The following is a 27,435-nucleotide window of genomic DNA, read 5'->3' on the forward strand; positions in this document are numbered from 1 at the left end:
ATCACAAAGATCTGTGTCTGTACTTCATTTTGAGGGCAGCACTGTGGAAAAGTAGACCTCACAGGTAAGCGCTACAGGTTGCAATGTCAGTGTGGAGTTTGACATTCTCCCTGTGCTTGTGTGGGTTTCTTCCGAGTATATACCAAAAACAAGCATGTTCGGCTAATTGGAGACTCTAAATTGTCTATCACGTAAATGGTTGTTTGTCTATACATGTGTCCTGGTGACCAGCCCAGGGTGTACCCGCTTCTCGGCTGAAGTCGGCTGGGATCGACTCCAGCTCATCCGTGATAGACTCCAGCTCATCCGTGATCCTCATGAGGACAAGCGGTATAGATAAGGGATTGATGGATACTATATGTAGATATACACTCGCAACTGGTAACCTAATATTGAGGCTGGTTGATGTATTTTCTTGATGGATGTTGATTAAAAAGTCTTCTCAGTAAAATGCTGAATAAAATCTTATTCCTTAATGGTAAGAGCGCCAATGGAAATAATAATAATAATGTACGTCATGCAGTAATTAACCAATAGCAGGAGGCGTTGAGGATGCCAGTGCAGGTCACATGGCTCCTCTCAGCCAGACTTGATGCAGTTTGCCATTAAAATGTTTTCATTGCCTCCAACCTTCCTACTCTTCCACATTTGATGATAGTACACGTATAGACGCAGTTACACCGGCTACACAAGGCCACGCTGCTAAGCGGAACTGACGGCTCTCCAGGAGAACAACACAGCGGTGGTTATTTTGGAGGTTGTTACCTAAAAGCGGCTCCTGTGTGGGCACAACAAGCTAGCTAACGTTCGTCAGGCCGGGACAGACAGCGGCGAGGAGGCCCCAAACGGCACAGGAACTCGGGGGGAAAATCATGGCGAACATCGCAGTTCAGAGGATAAAACGGGAATTCAAGGAGGTGCTCAAAAGCGAAGAGGTCAGTCTCCGTGTTTGCTGTTGGATATTGGTGATTTTCTTTGTCCTCGGTGGCTAAAACGCCAGTGACGCGTCGCTGGCTCAGCTGTCAGCTTGCTAACCTCCAAATAGCTAGCGTTAGCTAGTCGAGGCAGCGCCGCCATCCAGCTTCACTAATTGCATCATATAGCTTCTAGCTGATAGTGCTGGTCATGGTGAAGATTTGGTAGTGGTTCTAACCCCGCGTACAAGCACATTTCAGATGCAGGGCCGAATATTATTTCATATTGCGTGCGGGGGTTTCAAGCTAGGCTGTGGTAACTATGCTAGCTGAGTTAGCCATCAAAGGTAGTTCGAGAAACTCATGTTATTGATTCACTCGGTGTATTATTGTTTTTATTTCGTCCAACCTGGGCGTCTCTCTACAAGTTGGGGATAACTTAGTGTAAAGCTCTATTAAGTGGTGGTGGTGGTGGGGGGGTATCAGTTTATGCTGCATAGGCAGGTTTGTGATGGACAGCAAGCTCAATTAACACTTTGCAGTCTGTCCTGTCTGCTCACGTTAACACGCTTTTTTGCTTTTTTTTTTTTTTCTCCATCGTTCCAGACAAGCAGAAACCAGATTAAGGTGGATCTGGTAAACGAGAACTTCACAGAACTTAAAGGGGAGATAGCAGGGCCACCTGACACACCATATGAAGGTGAGAGGGCCTCTGGAGACTCCCTGCTAACATCAATGCTTAATATCCTATAGCACTCTTGGCCATTACAGCCATTAACTTCATCCTTCCAGCGACCTCACGAAATAACAACTTTAAAGTGGCCCTCTGTGTTTATGAATGCTCTCATGTCGAAATCTAGAATGGCTCTCAATGCAGAAAGTTCTGGAAATACATGAACGTTCATGTTAAATGACATTTCAGGTCAACAGCTTTGGGGGGGTGGGGTGGGTCACAAATGCGTGCACACATTATTATGCATCATAGCCGACTGTAATGCAATCGCTCCTCCACGGTAAATTTTCACAGACTTTCACAATTTCCCTGCTGTGGGATTAATAAAGTACTACTACTAATAGAAAGCACTGGGAATACTTCAAATTAGTCCACAAAGTCAGAAATCAGACTTGTCATTTATTTAACAGACCTGTTCTATATCAAAGGTATTGAACACCATATCTGCAGGCTTGCAGACATGTTTTCATAGCTCTCAAATGCAGCAACAACCACACTTTTTCCTTACAAGACCAACACAAGACTGTTACACTATCCTTAAATTACTTGTGTGGTAATCTGGAGTTATATAAAAAATAAAAATTTTATTAACAAATTCATAATTTAATATATTAATATAAATATAATATAATATAATAAAATTAATAATAAAAAAAAAAGCCTTTTTCCATCCCATCCGTCTTCTATGCACACACCTTTGATTTGAGGATCCATCCTTTGATGTTATGCATATCGTAACGCTCAAAAATTGCAGCCAAAGAAAATTTTTGAACATTAGTGTCTATGCGAAACGTTCAGCATTGTTGGTGGGAACACTTCCTATCATTGTCAAAAACGGTGACACAGACCAATCCACATTCATGAAAGCATTTCGTCCTTGCTTGTGCTTATGCTTTGCAGAGGTAACAAGCTCCTATAACCTGACATGCCTTTTGTAACATCAATAAAATGTCATCATCCGTTAATGATGCGTATTTTCTTTTTTTACAGGAGGTAGATATCAACTAGAAATTAAAATTCCAGAGACATATCCTTTCAATCCACCTAAGGTAAATATCCATCAGTGTCATTCATTATTCATGTCCCATGAGCTGGTGTTAGACACTCGGTGTAACTTTTTTCCCCCCCTCTCCCTGTCGCTCAGGTGCGGTTTATCACAAAGATCTGGCATCCCAACATAAGTTCGGTCACAGGTGCAATATGTTTGGACATTCTCAAAGACCAGTGGTGAGTAAACTTTCTCAGTAGTGTCACACATTTCTAAGATTACAAAGCCTTTGATATCTTGTAAATGAATCAATTTAAAAGCCCAGCACTTGTTCTGTGTAGTGTAAATGATGGCTAGAATTTGCACATGCTGTATAATTTCAATTTCTTACTTGAGTGGAGTAAATGGGCGAAACAACTTGCGTGCATTACTTTTGACAAAAAAAGGACAAAAAATGCGTTACATTATAGCGATCTAATGCTATTATGTAACAACATCAAATTAATAGCACAAAATGAATACAGACCCACCATCCACCAGTAGGAGACTGTTTTTTTTTTTTTTTTTTTTTTTTTTTTTGAGAGAATATCACAATGTCGCTGTTTGATGCGTGTGTTTACAGCCAGTGTGCTAACATGAATTACCTTGAGGTTGTGCACCGAACAAATATGTGCATTAGCCATCGAACCTTACCTTTATGCACTCCTACTTAGTATCAGCATTTGGGACCAAATACGAGGTGAAAGAAAAACAGGATGAAGACAGTGTAGTAGTCTTATCTGTGTAGCGTGGGAGAATGTGAGAAAGATGGTGCGTTCAAGGACTGTTGAGCAAAGTGGGACGGGTTACCGGTCGCAGAAACACAATGAAACAAAACAACATAAACGTGCAAAAACTGGGGGATTTCTAACTGTATATTATTTTTTGAATAAAACAATGGCCCATAGTTCCAAAATTGATATGCATTTACATAATATATGATATACAGTAGTTATTTTCAAATGTAATTTTGTGAGTGGTTGGGGACCCATGCCTTTAAATGATCAAAAAATCTTTTTGGGGCAAGAAAAGAAATATTAGAAATATTAGACCACCCTTGTTTCTTCAGTTTATTGATCCATTTTAATGCTTGGTACAACTAAAGGTACATTTGTTTGTACAAATATAATGATGATAACAAATATAGCTCATAAGAGTTGAACGTAAGAGCTGATATCTAGCAACTTCCATGGTTTTCTTGATGATAACTAAAATCACTGAAGTTCTTGCATGAATAGCTATAGCATTGCACTGCCAAAAAAATTAACTCATGAGCTATTTTTGTTGTCATTGTTATATTTGCCCAAGCAAAGGTACATTTAGTTGTATCAGGCTTTAAAATGAATAAGAAACTAAAGAAACAAGGATGGTCTAATCATTTTTTCCACAACTGTATAGCTGTACATTGGAAATAATGTATGTCAAAACATTCTGATTTATTATAATTTTCAAATCTAAAAATCATATCCATCCATTTTCAAAAATGACAAAAAAGACAAGTTACTAATACCTGCAGGTAAATGTGAGCATCACGTGTTGTGTTGAAGTAAACAATGCGCTGTATGTGTCTGTCAGGGCGGCGGCCATGACGCTGAGGACAGTCCTTTTGTCACTACAAGCTTTATTGGCAGCTGCAGAACCAGACGATCCACAGGACGCCGTGGTAGCCAACCAGGTTGGTGTGCATCAGTGTTTGGGTAATGTGCTGGCCCTTTCATAAATCGGTTGCATATGTGTTTTTAGGGGACTTAGTAGAGTTAGATGTATAAAATATTGTGCCGGTGTTGGATCACATAGACATAATATAAGACACATTCATTTTGTCATAATTATCCATCACCTACAAAGTGGCCAATCATTTATTTACAAATATCCAAGGTGAAAAGATGACAACAGTCAAGTCTTCTATTGTAAATCATAGGTGCTTGCTTTGTCTGTATCGGATTAAGTAGGTGACAAGGTTAGTCTCTTGTGATGAGTAAGGGGTCCAGCGTGGCATCAGTTAGCTTGAATTGAGCGTCAAATTAAACATGCAGATAGATTGTGGCAAGTATGGCTCATGTTTCATATGAAATGAGATCATTAAAAATGATTGACCTTGATGTAAACAAGATACAAGTGTATGCAGTCGGTGTTGTGCAACCTTTTGTCCAAATCAAGGGCACAGAGTCCGGTCCGTGGGCCGTCCATGTTTGTAGCTTGTTTGTAATTGGCCCAAGGCATACTCTAAAAATAAAAACAAAACAAGGTTTGCAGGTCTGCATTAGACTTGGTTAGCATACAGGTATTGTGTAAAGCACATTTATCAGCTGTCCATTCTGTTGTAACATATAACATTATTTTAGTATATTTTGGTTTCTTTCAAACATCCGTACAATGTTAGATTGAAATACCTCACATGTTTACAATTCAGTTCAATATGTTGGGAAAAAAAAGCAGGACGAAGCAGAGCTTATTAAAGCTTAGTTATCTCCTCTCCATATCACGGCAGTCACTAATTCATTCTATTACAATTTGTTTACTCCCTGTGTCCATATACACTAATCACAAAAAGGCAGGGACATTGGGCCCCGGACGAGGCCCCATGACAAAGCCAGAACACACAATCACCTCCGCAGGCCAACCCACCCCAACTTCCACCCACCTGTCAAATGCTCAGCGCCCCAGCCACCCCGGAACACCCCGCTGCCCTTCAACAGGGAGCCATAATGGCCGAACCCACACAGGCGGTTCTTCAGGACCATGTTATTGCGAGGCTCCAAACTGGATGCCCCCAGAAGACGCACCCACTGAGCCCTGGGACGCCACAGAGCGCCGCCTGCAGGCTGATGCGGCCCCAGCCCCTACCAGAGAGCAGCAAGCCGCACAAAAACAACGCAACGCCAAACACCCAGACACACATACACACAGAAGCCCAGGGAAGGCCAAGCCACAAAGTTTTACATTTTTAATTTTGCTGTTAATCTTGAAAATGCAACACTTGTACAAACTTGCCCTTGTTTTCGCTCTGAATGTGGAGGTATCACATTCAGGCTTTATCTGCTCCGTACATCTCTCTCATCCTCAGCAGGAATATCCAGGGCCACTGGCCAACCCCAAAATCCTTGACTATTTTTCTTTTCACTTATCACAGACAGCTGAGCATTTAGTACAGGGTCTCAAACCCGCGGGGCATTTGCGGCCCACCAAATCGTATCTTGCGGCCCGCGACTGGACATCAAAGAGTAGTGTAACTGCAGCCCGCAACGTCCAGGCAAGCTCAGTGTTACTTACATACTTACAGGGCCAAGTAAACACCAACACTGAACTAAGTGGTGTTATCACATGGATGGCTTGTGAATTGTATCGTATCGTGAGGTACCCCGAGATTCCCAGGCCTACTCCCAATACTTGATGCGGCCCAGCCTCACCCAGACTGTACCGCCAGTGAAATTGAGTTTGAGACCCCTGATTTACTATGTTAAATGAATTAAAGGTGACTAAAATCTGATGGTGTAAATGTGTATTTGATCCACAGTACAAGCAGAACCCAGAGATGTTCAAACAGACAGCGAGGCTTTGGTCTCACGTCTACGCTGGCGCTCCCGTCTCCAGTCCGGAGTACACACGCAAAATAGACAAACTCTGTGCCATGGGCTTTGAAAAAGTAAGTGCCTCAAAGTGACCTTTTCATCCTCACTGGTCCTTTCGCTGCACATTTCTACCTGATATTCCCATGTTTGTTTCTTCACAGAATGCAGTAATAGTGGCCTTGTCATCCAAATCCTGGGACGTGGAGACGGCAACAGAGCTACTGCTCAGTAACTGAATCTTGACGACAACTTTTACATCTTCCTCATTTCCCGTCCCCCACCTCTCACACGCTCTCCTACAGCCTCCTCCATATTCCCGCCGTCTCTTGGCGTCTCTTCCTGCACTGCACCTTCTGTTTCACAGTGGACTCTGCCCCCGCACTTCCCCTCTCCCCGTTCATTGCCTCCGCTGTGCCACACTCCACAATCAGTTGCTCGGTGAGTGTGCATCACTGGTCCCCTAGATGGTCATTCAACATTCCGCTCAGTGCTACAATCACGACGTCGGACCACTTAATACTCCCACCCACGACCGACTCGCCACGTCTCTCTTACCGTGTACGACAAGCATCCATCAGCAGCTGATCCTCACCTATGCAGTACATTGACTTTTAGTTTGGAATACTTTTTTTGTAGGAGAGTGTGAAGCCATTCAAGCAGACTGCTCATCATTTGGTTTCCACACACCTTGATAAAAAGCAGAGTCTGAGGCAAATTTAATTTTAAAAATGTCCCCCGCCCCCCATAAGACTACCCTTATAATTATCATATGGCAGTAATGTGATTACTGAGGGTAGCTTGGTGTAAATAAATTGCCCAAATTAGATTTCATCATTTAAATTGAGAAAGAAGGCACGGCGTATGGAAGTAATTCCGACACAGACACGGACAAGGCTTATTCCCTCATTCAGAGACCACACCACTGCTCATTGCCATAGCATTCATTTCAGCTCGCGTTCCAACCAGGTTTGTCACCACTACATTACATACACGATGTAATTACTCTATTCCGCTGTCAGACATCCCTCCCCACCTGTTCATTACTTCAATAAAACTCACCTGTCTCTTCTCACCACATTTTTTATTTTTTAAAAAAAGGAAAAACCTTTTATTTGGGTTTGGCTGCCTACAGGAATATATTTGGATTCTTGTTTTTAGAACCGAAAAAAAATACAAAGAAAACACATTAAATGCAACCTCCAAAGTAAAAACAAAACAAAAAAAAGAGTAAAAAGTATTGCATCACCTTGACAATGCCAACAGATAAATATGTCAAAAGATTCATCTGTAAATAAAGATAAAGTCTGTGTAAATTAATCTATTCTTGCTCTTTTGTGTATATTCTCTTTGCTGTTTTTTCATTTCATCACAACACACAAAATTTAGTATTATAACTGTCTGTATCATCCAATATGTGACTCAGGCCCTAAAGAATCTGGTGCAATAGAAATGTGACCAAGAGGGAATAGCATTCCTGTCCTATAAGAGTAGTGAAACCCACTAAAATGAGGAATTTGCATGCCGAAGAAGTGCTAAATGGATTATACAGTGATACTGCACACTTGAGCTCCTCTGCCATTGTGTTCATTGGCCCTGAGGCATAAGCTTATTTTTAGCACATTCAGAGCGGGAATAAGGAAGGGTTATAATCATGTATCATAAAATACAGATCACCTTACACGCACTGAGGCTTGTGACTGTAATGAACAGGGTAACAGATGGCGTGCCTACTAGCATGTTGTGCATCTTTGATCCACTCCAGCAAAACGAATGGGCTTTATTTAAAGCTCCACAATTTCACATAACAGAGCACACGACTTATCACGTCTTATCAGTCATTAACTGCAAAAGTCAGCACATTTTAATCCGCAAAAGGGACCCCCACCCAAACAATGACTGGAAGGTGAATATGTTCTTTGAAACTGACCCAATTTCCTTGCATCCCGAGAGACGAACGCCTCTTGGATGCAACCAATGGGATGCACTCACCAGACGCTTCATTAAGTACACCTGCACAATATAAAAAAATCTGACTTGACCGAAATAGTCAGCTGATTTCAAACTTTATTTAAATTTATTTTGTAACAGCACCAAGTTTCATCACGTTATGACATTTTTCCTCGTTAAGTAACTTTCACAGTACCTTTACATTCAATGTCTTCAACAAGGAGGATGGCCAACGGGATATATTGGGATCTTCTACAACCATACATTTCTAGTTTAAAAATATGTGTATTATTTTTGTTGTAGTATGAGGAGGTTTTGTAACATACTGACAGCAACTTTGAGTATTATGTTCCTCTCATGAAGCTAATGAAGGACATACTCTCACTGATTCTTCCACCCTGGCCCCCACCAATGTGTACTCATTTGCGTTTTGGTTACATCATTTTTGCTCTATTGCAGCAACTTTCCAGATTTTGAGCTGTTCTGCTTATTTATTGTGCAAAGTGGTGGTAAGATCCATCACTGGTAGGCGGTACAATTGCAGTAACCGGAGGTGTGGACATGAGGTGAGTCATGCAACTCGGACAAAGTCAGACTTGACTCACAATTTTGATGACTTTGGACTCGACAATATCATCAAAGACTTGCAACTTGACTTGGGCATCAATGAAAATATGTGAGATTTTCAGTAAGTTTGTTGAGTAAAATGTGTCCCCGTTCAAAGTGTTTAACTAATGTGATCATTTCCAGCAGCCCATTTTCCTGCAGAATCTGCCTCAATGAATGCATCTGTTAACATCCAATCGGGTTTAAGAACAAACAACAAATGTGTAACATTTCCGTGCACTAACTAAATCCTGAATGCTGTGTTGGCACTCTTTTTCTTGGACTAATTTTATTTGAAGATTAAAATTGGTAAACACTAAACAGTGCTTAAGGAGTCAAACGTCCAGTCTATGACTTGAGACTTGACTTCGTATTTGCTTTGGACTTGCACGTCTTCACTTGAGATTAAAGATTTGAGACTTTCAGACTGGCGCACGGTGGCCTCGTGGTTAGCATGTTGGCCAGATCTGGGTTTGAATCTCCTTTGGGCATCGCTGTGGAGTTTGCATGTCCTCCCTGTGCGTGCGTGCGTGCGTGCGTGCGTGCGTGGGTTTTCTCTGGGTACATTCCAAAAACATGCGTGTTAGGTTAATTGGCGCCTCTAAATTGTCCATAGGTATGAACGTGAGTGTGAATGATTGATTTTCTATACATGCCCTACGATTGACTGGCGACCAGTCCAGGGTGTACCCTGCCTCTTGCCCAAAGTCAGCTGGGATAGGCTCCAGCATACCCCCACGACCCTGATGAGGATAAGCGGCATAGAAAATAGGTGGATGGATGGAGACTTGAGATTTGCAAAACACTGACTTCTCCCACCTCTGGTAGTAACTATATGACATGTAAGTTGCACGGCCCGTCTCTGAGCATGCGGCATTGTGGATTATTATGAGTCTTCATGTATTTCTGTTGTGCATTGTGGCAGCATAAATAACTGGTGGTAGTTGGAATTGTACGGCACATGCGTGCATGGGAAAGTGTGCCAGTCACACTAGTCCTACACAGCGGACTTGAGGCATGACATGGAAACCCAACATTTATGACCTCATGATGACATCTTCACAGCAAGCAGTCTTTGGCTTGTTTAGTTGCCCTGATGCGGTTCTGCCATTAATCTGTCCACATTTCCTAAAAAGAACCTGAGCCGTCCCCTGTTGTCCTGACGCTTGTCCCCTCCACATCAAAGCGGTGTTGGCCCAATGTGATGATGCCAACCAACCAGGTGAATCAACCATGTGCGGCGAGGCAGGGACTCGTGGGCATCCTGTTTCTCTGAGTTATGTGATAGCCCGAGTTTCATTGCGTGTGTCCGTGCACTCCGACTTAAGGTCTCGAGGCGAGCGAATGGATCAGTGCTGTGACATCTTCATGTGAGGAATCATGTAGGTCACAGGTTACATGTTGTTTCTTCTCTCTCCCATTTGGTCAAGATGATCCAAATACTCTGCCTGGCCATGCTGCTACCTGCAGGTAAAAATGAAGCCTTTATTCTATGTAAGGAAAATTTGTTTTTATTGCAACTCTTTCCTCTTTACAACTGACTGGAACTTTTTACTTGCACTTATTTTTGTGCATATTGATTGCTTCTGCTTGTTTGTGAATATCCCTGTTGCATGTGTGATGTCACCATATCGCTCTAGTGCCTCTTTTTTTCAGATTCAGATCAAGGTGATGTTAAAATATTTACAAGCATCATAACATCTTAATAACAGTCAACAGCCTTGGGGTTTGTGCAGAAACTGTCCTACATAAAGTAAATAAGTGCTTTACTTGGTATTTGAAGTTATATGTTAACATTTCTGCAACATTTTTGCAACATTTTGACCAACCAATCTGCAGGTCTTTTGTTCAAAAGGTGAATATAATGAAAGGTAAGCTCCTATTTGTACCTGCAGTGGTCCACTCAGCGCAGGGTCACTATGCCCACAAGCTCCTCAGCGATTTGATGGAGAACTATTCCAGCGCCCTGCGGCCCGTGGAGGACACAGACCGAGCACTTAACGTCACTTTGCAGATCACGCTCTCTCAGATCAAAGATATGGTGAGTCTTCCCTCAAACCTTATTACCAACATCGTATGTTTTTAATTGAATGAAGCAGACTTTTGTTGACTTTAACGTTTCACTATTGACTGCACAGTAAGAAGCCTTTGATATCGTTGAATGAAAAGCATGTCTCTTCAAGTACAGGCCGGGCTTACTGTTACTTAGCTGGATCAGGTTGCCGATCAGGTTGCTGTGTCAGTCTGCACTTGTTTATGGTGCATGTGTGTGCTATAAATACATCTAGGGAAGACTGATAGCAGAAGAAGTGTCTTAGTGTCACCTGAAGTGGTTCCTCAATTCACCTGATATGACAGTAGGATCCAAGGTGTGGCCCGGAGGCCATTTGTGGCCTGCGGATGTTTGTTTGTTTTTTTATTGGCCTGTGGGACATTCTGAAAATATAATTTAACAAAAAAAAACAGCAAACATGAAAAAATCTGTAATTTTACAAGAATGAAGTCAAAATGTTAAAAAATAAAAATTGCAATCTAATGAGAGTCATAATTTTACAAAAATAATCTGAGAAAAAATGTCATTTTAGTATTGTAGTATCAACTTAAAATATTAAAGAGACAATTTTTTTTAATGTTCTAATATGAAAAATAAGCAACAACAAATAAAGTATTGTTTTTGGAAAATTAGGTTGCGGAAAAAGTTCAAATGTTATGAGAGTAAAGTAAAAAATATTATGGAAATAAAGTCATAATTACAAGAAGAACATTTTTGAGAAGAAAGTTGAAATATTTGGACAATTAAATAAAAAAACAATAGCAGAAATGAAAACAGCTGTAATTTTACGATAATAAAGTCTAAATATTAAGAGAAAAATCGTATTCTAACCAGGAAAAAGTCACAATTTAACGAGAAGAAACGTGTAACATTATGAGGAAAAAATGTCATTTTAGTAGCATAAAGTTGAAATATTAAAGAAAATGTGTTTTTTTTTAAGTCATAATATTATGAGAAACTAGCAATAATTTTTGGAAAATTGGGTTGGGGAAAAAGTTATAATATTATGGAATAAAGTCAAAATATTATGGTAATAAAGGCAAAATGTTATGGGCATAACAAAAGACCAAAGTTCATACTAATAATAGGCTTTTTTTAATCTATATCACAAAGCAGAGATGCAGGTATTTCTTGAAACATACAGTATAACTTTTTAGCATGTGTTGCTTTGCAAAATATCAAAGTGGCCCTTGCATCCTTTTGTGTTTCAGTATGTGGCCCTCGGTGGAAAAGGTTTGGACGCCCCTGTGATATGACATGCATGTTGTTTGTTTGTTAACATAATCGCCATAGCGTCAGTGCACATCAGTAAAGATGTGTTTGTCTCCCACTTTGTTGTCACAATGTGCAGGTACGTGTTCAAATTACTAATGCCACTTTGTAGATTACTGCTGTGTGTGGGTGTGTGTGTGCGCGCAGGATGAGCGGAACCAGGTGTTGGTGGCCTACCTGTGGATAAGACAGAAGTGGCATGACGCTTACCTGAAGTGGAATAAAGAGGACTACGACGGACTAGAGATCATTCACATCCCCAGCAACCTCGTATGGAGGCCCGACCTCGTCCTCTATAACAAGTACGCCCGTAGGTCACTCATACAATAGATATGTAACTATTTAATCAATCTTTCTACCCAAATCATCTGAACCGGTACCATTATATTTAACATACAGTACATTTCATACAGTATACATGAAGCCAATTTTTTTGTGGTAAGTCTTTAACGTCATTACACATACACATAAAGACATTTTGTTGGGTATCGCTCTGCTTCAGGAGGCACAAGGACACAGTAAAAAAAACCCCAAAACAAACACTGCAAATAGCAACATGTAATACAATAAATAAAGTAAAGTGCAGTACTCCACTTTCTCCGCTTGTCCAGAGCTGACGACGCACTGTCTGGGCCCATGGACACCAATGTGAAGCTGCGCTACAACGGAGAGATCACCTGGGACGCTCCCGCCATCACCAAGAGCTCCTGCGTGGTGGACGTCTCCTACTTCCCCTTTGACAGCCAGCAATGTAACCTGACCTTTGGATCCTGGACCTACAATGGAAACCAGGTATGATGATGATGATGTGCATTCAAAATGAAATGTTTGCAAATGGGTCATTTTAAACACTTTTTATTGTCATCTTACTGACAATTCCAGTACATTACTGTATGTACTCTGAGTTTGTCTGTTCTTGGTGACTCCCCTGTCTTTTCTCTGCTTTGTGGGGCAGAAGGCTCTGCTGCCCCAAGCTGACAAGGAAACAGCACAGAGAGTGCAATTATTGCATGGAAATGTGTTTTTGTTCTTGGCACCTGTGGGTAAAAATGATGATGCGTGGCCATGCAGTGAGTAGGTACAGTGGATTTCTGCAACAGACAGTATTGTTGTATTGTTCTTTACTGTGTAGTATATTGTCAAACACCAGAATTGCCACTATGCAAGATCTTATAAAGATTTTTTTTCCCTGCTTGGAAAATGTCAGCTGGTTGTGTGCTTCAGCTACAGCGTCTCATCCCTGAACCACATTCCAGGTGGACATCTTTATGGGCATGGACAGCGGCGACCTGTCTGACTTTGTGGAAAACGTGGAGTGGGAGTGCCACGGCATGCCGGCCACCAAGAACGTCATCATGTACGGCTGCTGCTCAGACCCCTATCCCGACATCACCTACACCGTGCTCCTGCAGCGCCGTTCCTCCTTCTACATCTTCAACCTTCTCCTGCCGTGCTTCCTCATCTCCTTCTTGGCTCCTCTGGGATTCTACCTGCCCGCAGACTCCGGGGAGAAGGTTTCCCTGGGGGTGACGGTGCTTCTGGCTCTCACTGTGTTTCAGCTCATGGTGGCCGAGAGTATGCCTCCCTCGGAGAGTGTGCCTCTTATAGGTGAGCGATGACTCACTTGCAGTCGGGGTTTGATGTTAAAGCCTACTCTATTTAGGAATTTAATGTTATTTAGAGAGTAAAACAACATATTTCGTCCCAAGAGTCACCTTCATCACTCTGGCCCTATACAGCACAAATGATAAATTCAAGATTGTTTAGACACTTATTTCATAGGTGTTATGCAAATTATTGTAGTTAATATTTGTCTTCTTTTTGTTTGAATTAAATGATTTTACAACTTTACAGCAACGAGCATGTGGGATTCGCTTGAATAGGCTGATAGTTTACACAAGTGTTAATTCCAATTAGTAGACAACATATTCAGGGATAAAAATTCTAAAAAATAATAAATATCATTCAGTAAGTAATATCATGTAATAAATAATTAAAGAGGCCATGAAATAAGTCAATTGATAAATAATTGTTAAATGTAATAACAAATAATTGAATACTATGACAGGTGATTTAATGTAATTAATTGGAGAATTTCATACATTTCACATTTAAGTTTATTTATATTTTGATTATCTGTTTGACTTGATATGTATTAAATTTTTCAATTTTTTACATTTTTTAATTGCATTTTTAGTCATGCAGTAGGAGTGTCACAGTGTAAAACGTGACAACAGTTCTCATTCAGAAAAAAAGCTTTCTCGTGGGGACTGGGACGATAATAAATAAATTAATTGCACAATAAATGAAAATGAACTAAATTATTTTGCCGGCCACCGTACATTGCCATGTGCATGTGAGTCTGTTTCCCATGCCTCTCGCCTCCAAACAGACAGAAAGAGAGTTCACTCTGTGCATGGATTTCAGCACCTTGGCGCGTTTGTTCCATAACGGCATGAACGGGGTGAGCCCTTTGTCAGTCATACAGTCTCTTTGTCTCAGTGGGTGGTGGGGGGGGCCACTAGCATACACGCAGAGTGCAGCAGAGTGTAGCCTTGTGAAGAGCAATGCAAGGTAACGTAGTTGAAATTAAATTAGTAGATTGCAATACATTGCGATATTTTTTCCATTGTGCTTTTCTTTAAACTAATGTTGAAATCTGGTCTCGTCCTCGTAGACCCAGTCTAGTGTATCGTCTCATCTCGTGAACTGAGTGTCTTGTGACACTTCTAACATGGAGTCTATGACCTATTTTATTAGTACAGGTGGTTCTCGGTTTACGATGGTCCAAGTTATGTTTCTTGGTTCCCATGAATTAATAAAAACCTCATTATAATTGCTGTAATTAAAAGTCGACTTACATCACTGTCTCGGTACGGAACTCGTTCGTAACCTGAAGACCACCTGTACAGTAGTCCAATGTTTTAAATGTTATACAGTACTGGATGTGATTTTTATAGTCTTTTATGCACTTATTTTATTTTTGCACAATGCACAGCACCAATTATCTAGGTAGATATTCTTTTTCCGTTACACCGTCTGTCTCCGTGTGTGTGTTACTCAGGCAAGTACTATATCGCCACCATGACCATGGTCACAGCCTCCACATCTCTCACCATCTTCATCATGAACATCCACTTCTGTGGTGCTGAGGCCAAACCAGTTCCCCACTGGGCCAAAGTCCTCATCATTGACTACATGTCCAAGATCTTCTGTGTGTATGAGGTGGGCGAGAACTGTGCCTCCTCCTCCTCGTCCTCTCCTCCATCCGCTCACTCAGTCCAGGATACTGTCACTCACAAGTACTTCACTCCTCATAGTCAGGCAAATGGCCAAGCTGGTCGGGAGAAGCAACAGGGCCATAAGAACCCCAGACCCCAGACCCCTAAACCGCAACAACATCCCAGAATCAAAACCGACCAACACCTCACCAGAGCGGAGAGGAGTCTCTTGTCCACCTTTCCACTCGGGAAGTATGAAAGCTCCAATGGGAAGGTTCCAGCAGGGGACCGATGTAAAGAACACCAAAAGGTTCCGTGTTGCGCTGGTGACAAAAATCCACCCTGCTGCCCAGAGGACAAAAAGCCTGTAGCCCCAGGCTCTGTGGTGACATTTGGCCCATGTGTGTTATGTCACCATGACAACGGCATCCCCGGCGGTGACCCCAAGCTCGTGCGCAACGTCGAGTACATTGCAAATTGTTTCCGAGAGCAGAGGGCCACGTGCGCCAAGGGGGCAGAGTGGAAGAAGATTGCTAAAGTGATGGACAGGTTCTTCATGTGGGTCTTCTTCATCATGGTGTTCCTCATGAGCATCCTCGTCATTGGGAAGGCCCCGTGACCTGTTAGGACCGGCTCTTTTAGCAGGGTGTTAGGAATGGAATATTTTCCCACTCGGATATTCTTGTCTACAACAGAGAGATAACACAATTCCAAAGGCACCCTGTTGTTTTTAAGTACGGTAATCTCAAACACACAGAGTTTCATTATGAGTCCCCCTTCTGCCGCCAGATCAGACCAATGCAGTTGACGGGATGTTTCCTGATCATTGGGACCACCTCCACAGCAGACATATGAGGAAGACGAACTTCACTTCAGCTCGCACCTTTCTAAACCTTGGTTGGTGGGCTGATCGTTCTCTCCAGCGCTGGCATTGCAACTGCTTGTATGTACTCTTTCTGATATTAAATTGTACACCTTACTTGAGACTGTTAGCATTATTTCACAGCTGGTAGAACAAAATTATCTGTGTGGACTTTGCCCTTTTTAGGAATGGAATATATTCTTATTTACAACAGAGAGGCAACATAATTCCAAGAACTTTCACTGGAACAAAAGGCACCCAAATTGGAGAATCATCAGCCCACCAATCTGGCTATCCCTATTCTCCCAGATATCTGTTGTAGATAAGACTATCCATAACGGAGTGGGAAAATATTCCATTCATAACAAACCAATTCATGGATTATATTGTCAGTTTTGCTGCTTTAAATAATTACACTACTGTGCAACTGTACTTTTGCAGGCCACCATTATTTTTTTTTATTGACCTTTTTCACGGCCACCCGTCACAACCCAGTGGCTGTTGTAGAAATTGTATGGATTTTATTATTAGTGATGTATTGGTATTTTACCAGGAGCTTTGTTCAGTGCATGTTACACACAAATGAGGCAAGTTATTATTTTTTTACATTTTAGGAACTTTTTTTGTGGGGTGTAATCTGTAAAAGAGACAGATACAGTAATTCTAAGGCTTTTGCACAGTACTGTATTATCTTATTTTGTCATGTTTTGAGGAAAAAACCCTTATGGAGCTTGCATCCTAATCTCTTTGGATGTGTTTTGAAATGCATATAGCCTACTGTATTTAAACCGATAAGATCAACATTAAAGGACCTGGTCTTTGTCAGCATTTACGCAAGGTGACTACTTCAGCATGATCACATGCTGCATGTAAGTGGTACAAGTCCCTCTCAAGCACGACATTGATTTACAGCTACTTCGCTATGTGACCATTGAATACACACAAGGGGCTCTGCTGTCCAGTTAGAACGTGACCAATGAAGGCAGCACGCCTCATTCACCACAGTGAAATCAGATGCTCCGGTCTCTCAAAACACAGCGTTAGTACACGCTCAGGATTAGTTGAATTATTTTTTTCCCCCTATTGAAAATCTCCCAGTCAATTGTTAATGAGCTCCCTTTGTTTGTTCGCAGCCTTGGCATTGGAGGATGTAAGGGAATAGGGAGCATCAATTATGGACCACCACGCACACAGGCTGACACCCGCTCCACCAAAATAGCCAGTGGAAATGCCCGCTGCCACATACACACCTGTACATATAGTTTTAACTTAAGTTTTTAAACTAAAATAGTTTTAAATGTTGTTTAAGGTATTTAAAAGTGTGTTTTTACAAAATCTGAAACATAACAAAATCTCAAATTCAGCTGCTCTTGGACAGAAAATTGTTGTAAAAATCCAGATTCTACAGATATTAGACCACTGCACCAAATACAATCCATAATTGTTTTGTTTATAATAAAATGTTATACATTTATAAACACTATTATGAAACTATTTGATTTATTTGTTTTTAATTTATAATTCTAACAGTATTTTTAAATATTCTCAACATGTGTGCTTTCAATACTTCCCTTTTGAACCTGCATCACAAAAAGATGACCTGATAAGAGAGCTCTGAGAGCACTCGATGCACTTCCTAGTTTATTTTGAATGTTATCATTTGAAATATATATGATTATTTTTATTTTACTATATTAAAATATCTTGACATATTTTTTCGACGGATATGTGTTCAATAATATGGTAACAAGTACTGCTACTATAAGAGTATTTTTTATGCATGTTTTCGTCTAATGTATTTCCCTTTCAAACAGGCAAAATCTGATAAAAAGTTGTCAAACGTCCTGCAGAAATGTAAATGTTACAATTTAAAATGTCGTTCATTTATTAAAATAGGTATTTCTTTTTTCACCAGATATTTGCAATATTTTAACGTGCAACAATAATATATTTTAACTAGCAAACAGCGGGCTCAAAGCACTTCCCTGTTAATTTATGTCGTTACCTTTAGTCAACAGCAGAGGACGCTCTAATGCCATGTCCCATGCAGTACTAATGGTGCCCCCCCGTCCCCTCCAGGCTGTGTGTTTGAAGCTGCATGTACTGTACTGTAGCAGGGATGCATCCGAATGCACCACAAAATTCTCTGTTTGCAACATGCACAGCGATGCACTCACGAAATGTAAGCACTGATACTGTTATGTTCAAAAGGGTTGGCAGGCGTTTAAATCTTTTAATGTCAAGATTATACATGCAGTAGTAGTCTAAGTAGTAGTGTCCATATTGTTTTTTTCCACAGATTTTGCACATGTACATAACATTTTTATGTGCTGGCAGATATTACACAAAGGATTAGCTTTAGTGCCGGGTTGGTGTGCTGTTGGCGGCGTGTTTACGAGGGGGAGCTTTGTGTCACATGGGCTCCAAATGTCGTAGCTGCGCCCCTGCAATGATCCGTCTTTTTCTTCCCTGAAGTTTGGGAAATTGCTTGTGGACGCCATCTGCTGCATCTGATTAAGGTCTGTGGTGTTCGCAATTGCTTTTAACAACGCCGCAGCAGCCTTCACTACATTAGGGCACAAGCAAAGTTTGAGGAGACGACTTCTTGATCCGACCTTGAAATTGGCTGACGGTTGCCATGGAGATTGAGGCGCGTCAATTTAGAAATGCAAACTTTGCTTTTCAAGCTGGGATCTACGTGGATTGCTTTAAGGAGCGTTAAATAGAATCAGTGGTAGGACACGGGGGTTACGTTTATCACCTTCAGGGATGCTGTGGCTCATGTCGGACCAGATTTGTTGCTAATTTAATACATTCAAGTTAGGTTGCACTGCAGTTGAGTGCTAAGCATGATGTGCATTGTTACAGTATACCGTATGCATTACAATCGTCCCTCACCACATCGCGGTTCGAACAACGCTCCATCACTCTATCAGGGTTTTCAAACATTTGAGTAGTCAAAAAATGCATATTTAAGCAAATTATACGTATTTTGGTCCAAATTAACCATCTGCAAGCATAGAAACGGCTAAACGAAGTACAGCACAGCACAGCACAAATACAGTATAAACCAAGAAGACCACCACTTGTGACTGTAGTGGTGTAGTCCTACATTGGGCACTAGGTGTCAGTAATTGTTCGGTGAGACCACCACCCAAGCAGCCGACTGGAAGAACCGGTTTAAATGATCTTACAGCACAATAATAATAATTATAATCATAATAATAACACGGCTTACTGTTGCGGGCATAGCCCACAAAGAGCTAAAACTTAACGTTGAACCCTCAACGTCACTTTCTGTCCGCCATCGATTCTGCTCCCCTACTGTAAACTGTCTTAAATGGCTCTGATTATATCTACTATATTGGGTAATACGAATGTAAAGGTGTTATTTCATGTCTAGATTGCTCTAATAATGTTAAAACCTATTTAGAAGATCGTAAACAGATTTTCTATGCCATAACTACGGAACCAATTATCTGTGATAAACGAGGGATTACGGTATTGCACGTTGTTGTGTCACGTTTTGTCTCAAAATTAAAATATAAGAACTTCTACCCCAGCATTTTTAGTAATCTTTAGTCCTATACACTCCTTAAGTAGATAGGATTCATAATATGCATCATCATTAAGATACAGAAGAAGACTTATCCATTTTTAGTTTCTACTTTTTAAAATGTATTATTCAATCCCTTAAAAAGTGTTTTCTATTATAATTTCAGATGTCTGAGCCAACACAAGGAGAGAAAATAGTGAAAAAAGTCATTCCTGTGCGGTGTCGTAACTCCTCCAAATTGAAGACAAAACCAAGTTTGCTCCAGGATGAGGACCCAAGTCCTCCGTGTGATCCACACCCCTACAATGGTGACCCTCAGCCCCCCCAGGAGGAGCTCCTCACCACCGGCCAAAGTCATGCTGCTTTTTCAGACAGCGTCTACCTGCTGGCGTCAGTCATCTTCCAGAACCACCACCAGGAGAAGCCTGCATCCCGCCAACTGGTGAAATACGGCAAAGAGAGGGGGCTTCTTTTGCCTCACGTCGAAGAGGAGATGAGACGTCCTGCTTATGAACTGGCCTTCAATGCACTCAAATGTAAGCGTCTTATCTCATTTTGTTTTTAATTGAGTAAAAAAACCCGATTTGGCGACGAACCGTATTTTGTAAGTCGAACCTCTGATTTCAAATTTTCAAAATACAGTGTTTATCCCGCTCAAGAAAAAAGTGTCCAAAAAAGGCTCGTCTTATATTCGCTGTGTAGAAAGGTAGTGCCAAAAACAACTTCTCCCCAAGCAAGTCAAAGTTTTTCTTCCTGTCACTCACACACACACCAGTGACTTGGAGAGATGCTGCCAAAGAGCCCCCCTGGAAAAAATTGTGAGAAAGGTTGATAGCATCTTATCAAACTTTTAAGTTATGACACTAAGTTTAAGATACAGTGGTATCTCGATTTTTGTTATTAATTTATTCCAAAAGGTTTGACAAACCAATGAAAATCAATGAAAACTGAGGCAATTTTTGCCACAGGAAATAATGTAAATCCAATTAATCAGTTCCAGACACCCAAAAATATTTGCAAAAACTACATTTTATAGACAATAATTATAGTCTTACATGCAGAAAACTATGCAACATAATTACCGTACTTTCCGGACTATAAGTCGCTCCGGAGTGTAAGTTGCACCTGCCAAAAATGCACAATGATGAAGGAAAAACCATATACAGTATATGTTTTTGGGGGAAATTTATCTGATCAAATCCGAGACCAAGAACAGACGTTTCATCTGAAAAGGCAAGATATAGTAATAATAAAATGGAGAACAACAGACTAAATAGGCGTTTGTTAACGTAACGTGAATAGGTGGTATGTTAACGTAACATATTAACAGATATTCAGATGACTATAGCCTAAAGAGCATAACATAACTAGTTTACTTGCAGATTGTAATCTGCAGAATATCATTTTCTTTGTGGGGGCATTTGCGTTCCGTCTTTCTCAGTTGTCTTTATAAGTTCATATATATATTGTACATTTTCAGTGGTACAGGAGTGATAGGAATAGCAGGTACTGGCACTCAAGCCTAGAGCGCCCTCTCGTGGCTGTCAGTGTGAAAAAGAACATACATAAGTCGCTCAGGAGTATAAGTCGCAGGACCAGCCAAACCATGAAAAAAATGCGACTTATAGTCCGGAAAATACGGTACGAATGATGAATGGCTGGAACTTATTGTTGATGCAGATTTACCGTACATTCTGGTGAGATCCAATTCAACACTGTTTCTCACCTTCTTCATCGAATTGGTTATTTAATTCCATCCATCTTGTTTGGAATGTGGGAGAACATGCAAACTCCACGCAGAGATGCCCAACGGAGATTCGAACCTAGGTCTTGATTCTCGATCTCCTGACTGTGTGGCCAACATGCTAACCACTAGGCCACCGTGAGGCCCAGGTCATTTAATCGTCACACATACTAAAACATGCAGAACAGTGAGTCAGCAACATGTAATGTGCTTTTTTGGGCACTTGATTTTGTGGAACGACGCAGTGCAAGGCAAACAGAACAGTGTGTTACTGTATGTGCAATATTGTAGGAAAACTGGGGTGTACGAAAACCGAGGTTTGACTGTAATGGTGATCTACGAAGCAGTCATAAACAACTGTCCAATGCCAAAGACATTATTTGCACCTTCTTTTATTGCAGTCTATGAGTTGTTACTTCACTGATATTGGAAACGTGATTGAAAAAAAAATGTTAGTTTTGTCTTTGATTTTGTCCTAAGGGTCCATCATCATATTATCGGGCAAGGAACCGTATTTTGTAAAGCTTTACAGAGAACTCATTGAAATATTTGAATGAATGAAGTATATTAGTTAACTTTTTTTTTTACTTTAGAAAAAATGTATTTAAAATAAATTTCTTATTACTATAATATATTTGTCTCACCTTTTATTTGAATCAAACTTTTGTTATCCTTCCATTTCATATGCCGCTTATATGGCGTAGAATGGTAATCAAGCCCCCGCCAGCTCCAATAAATTGAGCTATGTAAACCACTGCACTACCTAGTTATAGGTAACGTTTCATGAATATCATTACCATTCTTCCTGTCTCTGATTGGCTAAACGTAATCACATGGTTCTATTATCTTATAGTGACGCATTTAGTATCCATTTGGTTAAAAAAAAGGTAAAAGAATATGAATAGAATGATAAAAGGTATTTTTATTATATGTTACCTTAGACTTTAGTTCTAGTTTCCAATATTCAAATCTTATCAAGCATTTGAAAACCACATAATTTATGATTTTATTTAATAGTTTGTCAACAACAGGGTATTGTTAAGGGTGCACATGAATGTCCTTTAAATGAGAGTATTGACAGCCACATTCATTTTAATTTCACTTGTAGAAAGAAATGATGAAGGACAAAAGAAGGGCAAAAAATGCTAGAAACACCAGTGGGAATTCCATGTGATGCTTCGGATCAATTTGTCTCGTGGTGTGTTATCTGCAATGAGGGTGGGGTCTTGCTGACCCAAGTCACACTTGTGTGTAATCACCATGGTGAAAAGGGCAGAGAGGGCGGCTGGAATTGACTGAATGTGTTTGTCGTAGATGGAGGGGTCACGTATGGCAGCAATAAGCTCATAGCTGTGAATGATTTTGCCCCGTTTTGCTATCCATCCACTGAGCCAGGACATGCCGGGGGTGGCCTATATGTGCCCTGGTGTTAATGCAGATCACAGCTGAGCATCCATCATTACAGGTAGCCGCAGCGCTATGTGTCACAAGCACAGATTAGCGGAACACTGCGGGTCATGGTACTTACACTAGCAGAGGATGGAGTAACTTCAGTCAACTTTGAGGTGAAGTAAAATAAGATAATTTTATATTATGTTTAAACCAAAAAACACATACATTTACATTTGATTTGACATCAATAAAGAAATTAAAAAAAAGGTGTGTATCCAGGGGAAGGCCGCACGGTGGTTGAGTGGTTAGCATTTTGGCCACACAGTCAGGAGATCAGGAAGATCTGTGTCGAATTTCTCGAAATCTGCGATTTCCAGGCATGCTTAAATGCAGTAAATTGTACTTCCACATGAAGAGTTACAAAGTGAGTGATTAGAATATCCACCTATTGTTTTTCTTTGTCTTTCTTTTTTATTTAGACCACACATGTATGCATAATTAAAGACATTGTTGGAATTGCACTGCTGTTGATGGTTCAGGTCAGACTAAAGAGCGTCAGACTCTGTGGGGACGCTACACTGTGCCGCTGTCTGTCGTCATAACAGAGAAGCATGATGCGTATGCGTTAATGAAGCTAAAAAAATTACGTAATTAATGAAATAAATTAGTTACCGCCGTTAACTTGCTTTTTTTGACAGCCCTAAAAAATACATTAAGAACACAGTTGGACTCACGCATTGTATTAGTACACTAACCAGAAAATGTATGCAAACCAAGGCAAAATTTTGGTGTAAACCAGGGCAGATGCTAACCGAGGTTCCACTGTATTTTGTCTACATAGTATATGCACAGAATCATCTAATCATTGATTGTTCACCTGCTTCTGCGGCAAACTAGTAAAATGCCAAAGACATACATATACAGAGATACCTGTACATATGCACACTCACAGTGCATACGTACTTCCCCACATTACTCACTGAGTTAACCAGGGTGTTGTTATGTTGTTGGTTTTATTACAGCGACGGTGATATCAGCAGTATGACTATATATATATATATATATATATATATATTTGTTTTTTTTTTACAATGATGTGCATTACAGTACTTTTCATTCTGTTCACTATCATGGATAATCATTTCATTACTACAATTATGTGTGACTGTTTCAATGCGGTATTGTCATTGTGATCACTATCATAGTTCATCATTTCATGACTGCTATTATGTGTGACTGTTTCAATGCAGTATTGTCATTGTGATCATTATCATAGTTCATCATTTCATGACTGCTATTATGTGTGACTGTTTCAATGCAGTGTTGTCATTGTGATCACTATCATAGTTCATCATTTCATGACTGCTATTATGTGTGATTGTCATTGACAGCTTCGTCATTGTGGTTGTTGATATTGTTTTGTCCTTATGTCCCTGTTCGTCTTGATAATTGTCACAGACATTTATTTGCTGATGTCGTTCTGTATGTTTCTGTTGTTCTGTCACTATTGTTGTTGCTGCTGCTGTTGTCCTTGTCTCTTGTCTCTATTTTTTTGTTTTTGTCCCCCTCTCGTCCCCCCCCCCCGTTGAGCACTTGACGGCATTTAGATCTACAATTCTATCTGCTTTAGAGGCTGGACAGGACAGGGGTTAAAAAAAAAAAAAAAAAAAAAAAAAAAAAAGTAAAATGCCAAAGAGCTCAGGTATTGATGCTTGATGACATCTCTTATCTGCCTCAAATACAAGTCCGCTGTGACTGTAAGGTCCGTACATGATCATGTTGGTGTTGATTTGACTCCCTTGTTTGTTTTCACCCCTGGCAGTCCCAGATTGAATGCCTGCTTAATCACTGACCTCATCCATGTGTACAAATGTGTCTGACCTTGTCTTTGGTTATGATTCCCCTTCTTCTTTCCTTCCCTGCTACAGTCTGTCTTTCCCCTCCTCTGCCCAAAACAGTCACATGACTGCGTCTGCCGTACTGCGACTGGAGACACTCTTTGGACTTTGTGTCTGCTTGGATTTAGAGCATGAAAGAGAAAAGAGTCTTTTTTTGTTTTTAGTGTGCGTGTCCTTCACCACCAGTCGCTACTATAGCGCCATAGACCTCAGCAAATATTCAGTCTTGCAGACCGAGTTGCCATTTAGACCATAGAGTTGGTGATAATAATGTGCAATTTATGATGTGATGTCCTCATTTTTTGGCTGCTCCCCTGTTTGATTGATGTGCAGTCAGGTGTAACGACGTGGAAGCCAGCCAGACCCAAAGGTTTTCTTTGACCACAGTCTTCATCAAGTTCTGGATGTGAATATCTACAGGCAGCACCTGCCGTGTAAATGTGTCTACTGTAGATGATTACTAGATAAATATTGTTTATATTTTACTCAACACACTGTGTGTGTTTACAGCCGCCCCCCACCCCCAAGCTTCACAGCTCCCCCTTGGGTCAGTCTGCATTTATTGGTCATCTCCTACAGGTTTATCTCTGCAGTAATACTTACTACTGTAAATTGTGCCTTTGCAGCAGCAGCTCTGCTTTCAGGGTAGATTGATATTTTCTATTTAATACAGAGCAGTGATTCAATTCCAAAGTTATTGTGCATAAATAAGCTTACCTAATAATCCAATTTTATCCAGCTAGTGAGACAAAGATTGCTGTGTACTGAGTCATTTAATCTGTACTGTACAAGCTGCACACTGACTATTCTAAAATATACTTTAAAGCTTTCTCCCTTGAGAATATATAGTATCATAAAAATGGTTGCTGAAATGTGACAGGTGTCCTCCCTCTTGCAAGATACTGTAGTAGCTTTGCTTTAATTGATAGCTGAAATAATTATATTTGGTGATAGCAGAAAGGACATGTACAACCAAATACAAATAGACGGAGTGGACATTGAAAGGGTGAACAAAAATACATTTCTTGGGATCATAATAGATGAAAAAAAGATCTGGAAATCTCACATCAAAAATATACAACATAAGGTGGCAAGAAATACTTCAATGTTGAATAAAGCAAAATTTGTTCTTGATCAAAAATCACTCCACACTCTTTACTGTTCACTGGCGTTACCATGTCTAACTTATTGTGTGGAGATACCAGGTGATAACTGTTAAAGCACCGGCTAAATGTACTGAAAAAAGATGAGGATAATCCATAATGCCGCATATGGAGAACATACAAATGCCTTATTTTTAAAATCACAAATATTAAAATTTGCTGAATTGGTAAATTTTCAAACCGCTAAAATAGAAAAGACAGGAGAAATATGATTTTAGGGAAAAAATAAACTTGAAACACTTAAATGCGAGAACAACGCTAAAAGCCCACAGCATTTCAGATGTGGAATGACATTATGGAACGGAACTGAAACAATGCACCAATATGAGCGAATTCAAGAAACAATACAAGCAGTTGATGTCTGCAAAATACAAGGAAGAAGAGCCTTAAACTTGTTTTGTTATGCTTGTCTCTATTATTATTTATTATTATACTGATTATTATATTTATTGTGAAAAAATCTTAATAATTACATCATCATATTGTTACATTACCTTATCATTCTTCAAAAATCACACATGGAATACAGGAAGTGAATAAATGTACGGCCGCTGGCATAAACACAGCAAAAGAGTGGAGCCACGTGAGGAGCAATGCAAGGTAGTGTAGTAGAAATTAGGAGGGAAAAAGATGCTTGCAAAGCATTGTCATTTAATTCCACAGGCCTCGTGTGGGAATATTAATAATATTAATAATCAGCAAGGTGAGTTCATCAACACGAACGACCCAGTATGCCGAATCTGTTAGAGAGTGGTGGCAACATAAACAAAAGCAACTTGCCCACCTAAAACATATCCACCCAACCCAGTTTTCCCATCTTGGAAAAAAACTACACACTGCCAGTCAGTGTGTGACAGTGTGTGTGTGTCAGTCAGTGTGTTGACTGACAGTCACTGAGATGTTTGATCGACGAAGTAGATACAAATGGAACAGCGTAAAATGGTGTGTATTCACACAAAGTTAGCGCAAAAGAAATGCTGCTCTTTAAGATAGCAGTTGAAAAGCCAGCAGTTTTAGAAATGCTGCAAATGTTTGACAGACAGTCCGAGTTGCCTGTGAGACAAAACCACAGCTTTACAGAGTGAAAGAAACATTTCAAAATGCATCTGCATTGTTTTATGACTCTGTTAAATAAAAATGTTTGACCAGTCATATTTTTTCATTGTACTTTTCTTAAAATAAATGTTAAAATCTTGTCTCATCTTGTTGGGTGCGACACCCCGACTGATGATATTTATTCATGTCGCATTTTTCCAATTCCTATTCAAAGAACATTAAAAGACAAATGATAAGGAGCGGTTTTGATGATGAACCCTGCTATCCTGTCAAGTGAATGTGCTTTCAAGTATTTATTCCTGCCCGTGTCGCCAACAATGCATGTGATCTTTCACACTCACTCACTGCAGATACAATAAAAGAAATAAATGAGGCAGATGAAGAATGGATTAACTGCAATTAAGCCCCAAATAAGCATT

At 40.3% G+C, this 27,435-nt stretch overlaps 3 protein-coding genes across 4 annotated transcripts in view; all 3 read left to right on the plus strand.

Moving 5' to 3' along the window:
- The first annotated feature begins 574 nt into the window (after nucleotides 1-574).
- ube2ka (ubiquitin-conjugating enzyme E2Ka (UBC1 homolog, yeast)) lies at nucleotides 575-7,563 on the plus strand. Its single transcript, XM_054792705.1, has 7 exons — nucleotides 575-935; nucleotides 1,521-1,614; nucleotides 2,638-2,696; nucleotides 2,792-2,874; nucleotides 4,250-4,349; nucleotides 6,192-6,320; nucleotides 6,408-7,563. The coding sequence occupies exons 1-7, from the start codon at nucleotides 873-875 to the stop codon at nucleotides 6,480-6,482; spliced, it is 603 nt and encodes a 200-aa protein (XP_054648680.1). The 5' UTR covers nucleotides 575-872; the 3' UTR covers nucleotides 6,483-7,563.
- A 139-nt stretch (nucleotides 7,564-7,702) lies between these two features.
- Nucleotides 7,703-16,269, plus strand: LOC129190210 (neuronal acetylcholine receptor subunit alpha-9-II). 2 transcript variants are annotated; one of them, XM_054792704.1, is made up of 6 exons: nucleotides 7,703-10,552; nucleotides 10,695-10,840; nucleotides 12,272-12,426; nucleotides 12,736-12,916; nucleotides 13,381-13,732; nucleotides 15,189-16,269. In XM_054792704.1, coding segments are annotated over exons 1-6 (1,611 nt in total). In that variant the 5' UTR covers nucleotides 7,703-10,551; the 3' UTR covers nucleotides 15,965-16,269. The 2 variants fall into 2 exon arrangements, with proteins under 2 accessions (XP_054648679.1, XP_054648678.1); XM_054792703.1 differs by having other exon boundaries at nucleotides 7,703-10,840.
- Nucleotides 16,270-18,608: 2,339 nt separating this feature from the next.
- Nucleotides 18,609-27,435, plus strand: part of LOC129190416 (putative methyltransferase NSUN7) — a 30,662-nt gene continuing 21,835 nt past the window's right edge. Inside the window, exons 1-2 of the mRNA XM_054793103.1 lie at nucleotides 18,609-18,726; nucleotides 19,930-20,299. Coding sequence (XP_054649078.1) covers nucleotides 19,930-20,299 — 370 coding nt within the window. The 5' untranslated portion in view covers nucleotides 18,609-18,726. The remainder of the gene's footprint in view (nucleotides 18,727-19,929; nucleotides 20,300-27,435) is intronic.

This window comes from Dunckerocampus dactyliophorus, chromosome 11 (genome assembly GCF_027744805.1).
Source record: "Dunckerocampus dactyliophorus isolate RoL2022-P2 chromosome 11, RoL_Ddac_1.1, whole genome shotgun sequence".
Lineage (NCBI taxonomy): Eukaryota > Metazoa > Chordata > Actinopteri > Syngnathiformes > Syngnathidae > Dunckerocampus > Dunckerocampus dactyliophorus.

What these genes read in the sequence shown, in the direction of transcription:
- ube2ka (XM_054792705.1), top strand. Translation starts at nt 873, where the DNA reads ATGGCGAACATCGCAGTTCAGAGGATAAAACGGGAATTCAAGGAGGTG. An exon ending in AGGTGCTCAAAAGCGAAGAG is followed by an intron (nt 936 to 1,520) that starts GTCAGTCTCCGT and finishes CCATCGTTCCAG; the next exon opens with ACAAGCAGAAACCAGATTAA. An exon ending in GTGCCATGGGCTTTGAAAAA is followed by an intron (nt 6,321 to 6,407) that starts GTAAGTGCCTCA and finishes GTTTCTTCACAG; the next exon opens with AATGCAGTAATAGTGGCCTT.
- LOC129190210 (XM_054792703.1), top strand. Translation starts at nt 10,664, where the DNA reads ATGAAAGGTAAGCTCCTATTTGTACCTGCAGTGGTCCACTCAGCGCAG. An exon ending in TCTCTCAGATCAAAGATATG is followed by an intron (nt 10,841 to 12,271) that starts GTGAGTCTTCCC and finishes GTGTGCGCGCAG; the next exon opens with GATGAGCGGAACCAGGTGTT. An exon ending in GGACCTACAATGGAAACCAG is followed by an intron (nt 12,917 to 13,380) that starts GTATGATGATGA and finishes ACCACATTCCAG; the next exon opens with GTGGACATCTTTATGGGCAT.